Source organism: Carlito syrichta, unplaced genomic scaffold (genome assembly GCF_000164805.1).
Source record: "Carlito syrichta isolate Samal-C Ts95f unplaced genomic scaffold, Tarsius_syrichta-2.0.1 Scaffold314869, whole genome shotgun sequence".
Taxonomy (NCBI): Eukaryota; Metazoa; Chordata; class Mammalia; order Primates; family Tarsiidae; genus Carlito; species Carlito syrichta.
The window spans coordinates 54,966-63,667 of NW_007258965.1; the positions used below are offsets into that span (position 1 = coordinate 54,966).

General features: G+C 59.0%; 2 protein-coding genes across 2 annotated transcripts in view; both read right to left on the reverse strand.

Moving 5' to 3' along the window:
• Positions 1–1,515: 1,515 nt before the first annotated feature.
• LOC103274723 (kallikrein-1) lies at positions 1,516–6,110 on the reverse strand. The gene is made up of 5 exons (XM_008072143.1): positions 6,050–6,110; positions 4,205–4,364; positions 2,425–2,726; positions 2,168–2,304; positions 1,516–1,671 (listed from the first exon to the last, which is right to left on the reverse strand). The coding sequence occupies exons 1-5, from the start codon at positions 6,093–6,095 to the stop codon at positions 1,516–1,518; spliced, it is 801 nt and encodes a 266-aa protein (XP_008070334.1). The 5' UTR covers positions 6,096–6,110.
• Positions 6,111–7,695: 1,585 nt separating this feature from the next.
• Positions 7,696–8,702, reverse strand: part of KLK15 (kallikrein related peptidase 15) — a 5,414-nt gene continuing 4,407 nt past the window's right edge. The window contains 3 exon segments of the mRNA XM_008072162.2: positions 7,696–7,744; positions 7,746–7,846; positions 8,416–8,552. Coding sequence (XP_008070353.2) covers positions 7,696–7,744; positions 7,746–7,846; positions 8,416–8,552 — 287 coding nt within the window.

Below are 8,702 nucleotides of genomic sequence, written 5' to 3' on the forward strand. Positions count from 1 at the left end.
GCAAGGTGGGGTCTTGGCAGGGCAGGGGGCTGGGCAGGGGGACAGCCAGAGGCTGGGCCTCAGGCGGGAGTGGGCCGACCACTAGGGAATGTCGACCTCGAAGGGCGGGGCGGGGCCGAGGGCGGGGCTCGGAGTCTGACGGCCACCTACTGCCCCCCAGGAGTCCTGTCCTACTTGAACCGAGTGGGCATGTGGAGGCGGGGGATGACCTTGGCAGAGCTGCGGGTGAGCCATCGCCTGTGGCTCCTGCAGCAGGGCATCCTGAGGCGCGCGGCCCGACAGCGGAGCTCGTACTCAGAGCCCACCAGCGACCTGTCCGGCTCCGGGACCACCCAGGGGGAGCCCTCACCCCCTCCAAGGACCAGCCCCGGAGCTTCTCTGGACACTGTCTTGTAACCACGGCCGGATGCCGGGCCCGCCCCCTTCAGCGTGGCCACGCCCCCGAGCTTAGACCTCCTCAGAGGCCCCACTCCCGGAGGACAGGCCACGCCCCCCAGGGCAGGTGGCAAGCCCATCTCGCTCTAGGGCCCGCCTCCTGCGGCTCTGTCCCTGCTCACTGGGTCCTCGGTGCCCCGCCCCCAGAAGTCCGACACCCCCACTTTCTGCAAACACTTGTCCAGCGTGCCCTAAGTCCCGGCAGTGTGGCCGGTTTTTGTGGCTCCGCCCCTGGGCGCCAGCCTTCCCCGGCCACCCGAGAAGGCGCCCTGCATCCTCTCCCGGAGTTTCAGCCCCACCCGGGATGTCCGCGGGCGCCCCCAGGCGGACACTGCGACCCCGGCGCTTGGTGTGGCTTCACCCATCTGCAGAACAGGCCCCTCCCCGGGGGGGGGCATGGCTTGCAGTAACCTCCCTCCGCTGCTCCCTTCTCGGTTCCCCCGCTCAATAAAGCCTGGGCACTTTCCAACCTCTCAGTCTCTGACCCTCCATTGCCTCCTCCCTCTCCCAGGGGATCTCAGGCTGAGAATTGTGCCTTGTTTTAGTTTTTTTTTTTTTTTTTTGAGTAGGAGTCTCACTCTGTCACCCAGACTGGAGTGCAGTGGCCGCTCCCGGCCACCACAGCCTCGACCTGCTGGCTCTGGAGATCCTTCTGCCTCAGTCTTCCAAGTAGCTGGAACTACAGGTGCGCGCTACCACGCCCGGCTAATTTTTTGATTTATTGCAGAGTCGAGGTCTCTCCATATTGCCCAGCCTGGTTTCCAACCCATGGGCTCGGGCAGTCCTCTCGCCTCTGCCTCCCAAAGTGCTGGTATTGCACCGTGCCTGGCAGAACTGGTCTTAACCTTTGGGATCTGAGCTGTTTGTTCACATCTGTCATTGAGTCTTCCTTTCTCCCACCCGCTAGTGACTGCAGGCCTCTAGGAGCAAGACTGGGACAGCTGGGGTGGCCCTAGCTTCAGCTGAGTGGGTCCTGAGCACCCAGGTGCCCAGCATCCTGAAGGCCAGATGACACCAGGATGACACAGGCATTTGATGCACATTTGATTTTACTGGAGGGTGGGGAGCAGGGCAGGGCCTTCAGGGGTTGGCCGTCATGGTGTCCTCGATCCACTTCAGGTAGAATGCCACTCTGGTGTAGACGGATGGCTTATTGCTGGTGGCACAAGGGAGGTAGCCCCATGATGTGAGGCCTTGGAGCACGCCATCACAGACCACCGGGCCTCCTGAGTCACCCTGGGAGCAGAGCGGGAGAGAGAGAAAAAGGCCGGTGGGGGCCTGGTCAGCTCTAACGCCTGGAGCCTCCAGAGTCCACTCCCAGAAGAAGGCAGGCAGGAATTGCAACAGGGAACAGTGGCCTGAGTCCTGGGGACGGAACTGTGCAGGGGGCGGGGTGCGGCAGGACAGTCCCTGCAGGCAGGTCAGGGCAGGGGGAGCTGGGCTATCCAAGGACCCTGCCCCCCTGCAGCCCCTCATCCCAGAGGCCACCTTCCCAGGAAGCTTCCTCTGGAGGGAGTTAACCCGAGGAATGGTGGACCACGCTGAGGACGGGTGGGATGCTGTGGGACCTGGGTGGGGCGAGGGAAGGAGGGGAGGAGGAGGGAACTGAGGCTCTGGGGGTGGCCTGCAACTGGAAGCAGTGGAGCAGAGGCCTGCTAACTCTCCAAGCCAGTTCAGAGGCTGCATGTCCCACCCCCAGCCCTTAAGACCCTGGGGGGAGGGGCAGGCTCACCCTGCAGGTGTCTTTGCCCCCTTCCAAGTAGCCGGCACACAGCATGCCCTCTGTCACCTTTTGGAAGTGGGCTTTTGCACACACGGCGTTAGGCAGGATTTTGAGGTCCACACATTGGAGGGTGTCCGGGTATTGGACTACAAACAGGGAGGGAATGTGCTGTGGCCAGACCCCCCGCCCCCATTGCTTGGCCCCGCCTCCCTAGGCCCCGGAAGTCCCTGTCCCCTCTCCAGGTGGCACCGTCTGCCCCGACATACACTTCGTTGGTCCTGGGTTGATGCTGCCCCAGCCCGAAGCCAGGCAGACGGTCCCCACTTGGGGTGCCTGAGTGGGCAGGTCCAGGACCTTCACCGTGTCCGTGATCTTGGCGGGCTCCGTCAGGCGCAGCAGCATGATGTCATGGCTGTAGTCCTCGCCCGGGAGGCGGGTGTGGTTCAACAAGAGGCTCATGTTGAAGTCAGGGTGTGGGAAGCTCTGCTTGACCTGGACAAATTGGGCCTCGTTTTCAACTTCTTCGCTTTCAAACAGGTCGTGCCGACCCAGCCAGAGCTGGTAATTGCTGGGGAAAGATGGGGATGGAGGGGTGAGGAGGGAGGAGGGGGACAGGGAGATGGGGCAGGGGAGCATGGGGAGCAGGCAGGGCAAGGCGGCTCTCGCCTGTAATCCCAGCACTTTGGGAGGCCTGGGCACCATAGTGAGACCCCATCTCTACAACAAGAACAAAATAAATATATTTTTAAAAAGAAAGAAAAAGAAAAGCACAAGTGAGGGCTGATGGAGGAAGAAAGATATTCAGAGAGACAGGGAGGAAAAAAGGAGTGTGACAGTGTCAAAGATGGAGAGAAACCATCGGAAAGAGAGGGTCTGAAAGGACAGAGGGAGGGAGCGGGTGGGAGGAGGACAGGGAAAGACCGAGGGAGCAAGAGAGACAGGAGGAGAGAGAGTCCTGGGGAAGGGAAGGGGAACAGAAGCAGGAAGGGAGTGAGGAGCAGACACAGAGGAAGGCAGAATGTCAGAGAGGAAGGAGAAACTGAGGCAGAGAGGAAGCAGGGGTGAGAGTGTGGGGAGGAAAGGGTGGGAGGACAAGGAGGAGGGTGGCAGGTAGGGAGGAGGGGAGGCCTGGGAGCCGCTCAGCTGCAGCTAGGCCCAGCTGCAGCTAGGCCGAGGTGCGGGCTCCCCAGGGGTGGTGGCCTGGCCCACAGCCCAAGGTCGCCTCCTCCCAACTCCAGCTGAAACCAGTCCTTCCCTGGGTCTCCCCAGAGTGGACAACGTCCTGGAGGGGGCTGGGCAGAGGAGAGGCATTCCCCACATGCACCCATGCTGGGGAGGAAGCCCTTCTGTCTCTAAGGGGTTTCTGTAGGCCCATTTTGGGGTGTGTCCAGTAGTGATACAAAAAATGCTCACTACCAAAAAGTCTGTTAGTAAGATATAAAAAATATTGTCTTTGCTACAGAAGGCACAAACTTCACTTAGTGACACATGGAGAGAGAAAAAAACCTGTAGCAGTAAGTTCCTTTGTTTTTTCTTCTTCTTTTAAAAAAATTTTTATCAGAAACACTGAGGTTACAAAGAAACTCATCAATCTACATGAAATGAAGGCAGAGGCAGAAAGCTGCAGCCGGGACTGCACAACTTCGAGTGTCCAGTAGTGATGGGGACGGGTGAGACACAGACCCAGAGAGAGATGGACAGAGAGATGGAGGGTGAGACACACAGTCACATAGATGGCCACAGCACGACCCCGAGACGGACAGAGACAGGAGAGATGCAGACACAGAGATAGAGACCAAAATATAGTCACACACGCACAACCAGAGCCAAGCACTGAGAGACACAGTGAGAGCAGACGCAGAGATGCAGAAAAGTCCCAGGAGGGGGTCCCGTCCAGCTCTGCCTCCCTCCAAGGCCTGAACCAGAACCTTTCCCCTCTCCCTCAGTCCCCAGCCTCACCTGAGGCCACCTCAGGGGACATGCCCAGCTGTTACTCTTGTGGGACACAGACACCCCTCCATCCCCCTGGCCCCAGGCTCTACTCACTCGCTGAAGCAGTGGGCAGCCGTGAGTATCCACTGGGGGTGTATCAGGACGCCCCCACACTGGAAGTTGCTGTAATGGTACAGAGCTACCTGCCAGGGTTGAGAATGGCTCTTGCACTCCCAGCCCCCCACGATCCGGGACTGGATGGGGGGCGCAGCACCTGCAAGGGGAGGGACTGGGTCAGGGTGCAGGGTCGGCAGGAAGGGAGGGGAACCAGGCTAGCAGAGGAGCTGTGCTGTGGGACTGAAGGGACATGGGACGGGGGAGCAGAGAACCAGGGTGGGGGTACTGGGGACACCCCTGAGGGGGATGGGAGGGGCCCGGGCTTCTGGAGTGGGTCCTGGGATTGTGGTCTGGGGGCTGGTCCTTGTGGGGAGACTTTGCCCTGAGGGCACAGCAGACCCTGGGAAGATGCAGGAGACAGGAGACAGTGCTGGGAGCAAGCACTGGGTCTGGGGTTGGACCACTTGGGGTCTTGGACTGGAGAATGGGAGGTGGTGGGTTAGAAGAGTGAACAGGGCTTGCAGAAACTGGGGGTCAGGCCCCAAGACAGAGTATCAGAGGCTGGATGGGGGAGAACTTGGAGGGTTAAGGGGCTGGGGAAACAGGGCCTGGGTTGGGCTTCTGGGATTCAGAAAAGGCTCCAGCTTTAGGAACCGGGTCTGAGAGGTGGAGAAGGGCATCTGGGCTGGGAGTTTGGGGGTGATTTGGGGTCCTAAGATTGGGGCTGCAGGGGGTCAGCTGGGCCGGCAGAGTTAGATTTGGGGGCTTCCCGGTTAAAGGGTAAAAGAAAGCGTTAGGGTGAAGGTTGGCATGAGCTCCTGCGAGGTCTGGAGATCCTTCCTGTGGCCCAGGAAGAGGGATCAAAGAGGAGGTTAGGACCCTGAGAGCAGGGTGGGGAGAGGACCGGGACAGGGCGGGGAGGGCTGAATGACAGTCATTCTGGGATAGAATAAGGGACAGGGTCTTTGTTTCTCATGGGGATGGGCTTCCTGGACTGAGGGTACTGGAGGGACTTGAGGTCCTCTTGAAGGCGGTCCAAGCACAGGGCTGGAAGAGGAACCGTGAGGCTTTAGAATGCTATGTTGGCGGCCTTGGGGGAGGTCGGGGCTTAATGTTTGGAATCCTGGGAGTGGGGGCCTAGAAGACCAGAGCTGTGCAGGAGGGACTCGGGAGGAGGGCTAGGCCTGGGGGGTGGGTGGGTAGACATTCCCTAAGGAAAGGGGCATGTGGTTGGAGGGCTTGAGTGCTTTCCCTGGGAAAGCTGGGGGTGCCAGATGGGGCTCTGGGCCATCCGCAGATCCCCCATGCCAGATGGGGACACATCTGGGTCATGCGCTTGTTTGAGAAGCAGGGTTGCCTGGTGGAATTTGGGGGGGCCTGGGCGGATCCGGAGGGACCAGGTGTCAGGGTCTGGAGGACATAGCTGAGAGCCGACAGCTAGATGGAAAAAGTCACTGGCGCGTGGTGGGCTTTGTGGACTTGGGAGCCAGAACATTGGGCCACAGAAAATTAGGAGACAGGAGGGGATGATCAGGTTTCCGGAGTCCGGTGGGGGTGGGGGAGTCCGTGGAAGAGTTGGGGTCCTCCAAAGAGGGACAGAGATGACCCAGGATCTGACCTCGGGTAAAGCGGCTGGGGCAGGGGTTGACTAGGGAAGAGGAGAAAGGACTGGGCTTCCTGGAAGGGGGTGAGGACTGGGACACATGGCAAGGCTGGGGTGGGCTCTTAGGGTGGGGTTTTGGGGGGGAACTGCAGGACGGGGAGCTGGAGGGGAAGGACGCATGGGGCAGCGAGGACAGCACGAGAGTCAGGGCCCACCCCCCTCCCACAACCCCGTCTCACCAGTCCCCCCCAGGGACAGGGCGAGGCACAGAACCAGGAACCACATGGTGAAAGAGGTGTCCAGGGGCTGGCAGGTGGTGAGCTAGGAGCCAAGGAACCTCCCCGGGGAGCGCTTTAAAAGCCCTCATTCTCCCAGAGCCCCGCCCCTGCCCTGCCCTGTTGCTGGGGGTGGGAGTGGGGGAGGCTGGACAACCACCCCTCCCACCCCCAGAGATGTGGAAGGGAAGGGAGAGTCAGCACCTGTTGTCCCGAAGGTCCCAGGTGACGTTGGATGCCTTCATGGGGCTGAAGCCAGGTGGGGAAGGGCCTGTAGCTCCCTGGGCTCTGGGGGGCAGGGCCAGTGAGGCCACGGGGTGATGAGGAGCAGAGACTGGAGGGCGGAGGAACTACTGACCCCCCAGTACATAGTCCCATATGTTTAAACCCCAATGTAGGCCCTGCACCTCAAGTCTCACACCTGCATCTCAAATACCAACAGTGAGGGCTCCAGCTCCCTGCACCCTCAGAGCCAAGATACCAGCTTACTCCCCCTAAAATAGAAGCCTTGGCTTTCAGAATGCTCCCCTTCTCACACCCCCAGTCCTGAGATCTAGGTCCCCAAAGCTACTGTTTCTTTCATAATAAGATGTTGGGGTACACCCCCCACAATCTGAGTGCCTCCAGATCCAGGAATATGACATTCCAGGGGTTTCCCAGGGTTAAGTCCTAGAGCATTACAAAATCCAGTGTCCTCCACCAATGTTGGGGTCCCAGTGACCCCCCCCAACTCCTCATTCCCCAGATACGGGTGCTCAAGGTCATGTCCTCCAAAGTCAATTTTCTCTCCCAGCTCAAGATCATCCTAACCACACATTCCAACGACCACCCCCCATCCCACCAATACAATATTAGGTCTCAAGAGCCAGGTTCCTGGATTGCCGCATTCAATGACCTTGGAAAACATATTTTAGGGTCTCATATTTTGCAGCCTCAATGGTAAACCCAGGGGCTTTCCAACATGTTATCTTTTTTTCTTTTGTAAAAATCAAAGCAGCTCACAGGGTCCCAGCCTCTGCTGTATGCCATGGCTACCTGGAAGCTCAGAACTAAATTTTGAAGAAAAAGTCATCCTTGGTCATCTAGTGTTTGCTAGGTCCTTTCACTGGGACCCAGAGATAGAGAGTATTTACCCAATGCCAGATATGATTCTAGCTGGTTCGCTGAATTATCTCGTTTAATCCTCACAACAACCCTTTGAGGTATGAAATATGATGATCTCCATTTTACAGATGGGGAAGCCAAGGCTGAGTGAGATTGGCCTCTTGTTCAAGATCACATGGTCGGTCATAAGGGTCACATGAACAGAACCTTGCTTCAAGCCGTCTCCCCACACCTGGGCATCGGGGCAGTGGGTGAAAAGGAGCAGCATACAGTGTCTTTGGTTTCCCATTATCCCCCAGAGGAAAGTCACAGAAACTCCTACAGAGAAACTTGGGTCAATGTTCTTTGTTATCTTGGCGTTAACAGGTGACCCTCCGCCTTCCGGTGGGACAAGTCCTTGGCTAATTTCTGGTACAGGGTCTTGGGGGGTGGCTCCATTCTGCCACGAGCCAGGATGAGGCCTGAGCTTCTGCTCAGTCAGGGGCCCGGGAGGCAGGCCCAAACAGTCAGTTCCTCTTCATGGTTTCCCTGATCCACTCCAGGTAGAGGCAGACTGGTATAGACACCGGGCTTGGTGGTGGTATTACAAGGGACATCATCCCAGGACATGATGCCTTGCATGAAGCTCCCACAGACCAGGGGTCCCCCGGAGTCACCCTGTGGAGAGAAGGGGGTGTCTCAGGATGAGTAAGAACCTCCAGGATCCAGTGCCTCCGTCCCTGTCCTCGCCACCATTCGCAGTCTCAACCAAAACCCAATCCATCCTCACCCCAGGCAACCCCAACCCAACCCAGTGCAGCCCAGTTTATCCCAACTCAACACAACTCCCCGACCCAGGTCCAACCTAACCCCAGGTAACCCCAACTGAACTCAACTAGGCCCAACTCAACCCCACATCTTGTCCATTCTCCTACCCCCGCCCACCCTCCCACCCGATCCAAATCTTCACGGCTTCTTATCCCAAACACAATCTACATCATCCAGTTTAACCCATTTCCTATCCAGGATTAAACCAGGCCCATTCCCATTCTCAACCCCAAGCCATGCCGTGCCAGACCAACGGCCGCATCATCCACCCCAGACGACACAACCCTCATCTCCCCAACCTCACCCCCCTTCTCACTGCTCGTCTCCGAGCCGAACCCCGACATCTTCTCTGGCCCAAGGCAAACACACCCCAACCCCGCCCTAACTCCCCAGCCTGCCCCGTCCCTCTGGGCTCTGACCTCACAGGAGTCCGTGCCTCCGCCCTCGACTCCCGCACACACCATGGCGTCCGTCAGGCGCCCGGGGTAGTCCTTGCTGCAAGGTGCGTCCGAGAGGACGCTGCGGTTGGAGCAGTGCAACGCACCTGGGAGACCCGCTAGGGAGGACGGGGGACTCAGAGCCGACCCATGAGTCCCCGCCCTTGTCCCCTCCGCCCAAGGGCCCCGGAGAACAGGGGTCCTCGAGGCCCCTCCCGTCCAGCCGCCTCCTTTCACGCACCTTGTGGTCGGGGGTTCCCGGGGGGCCC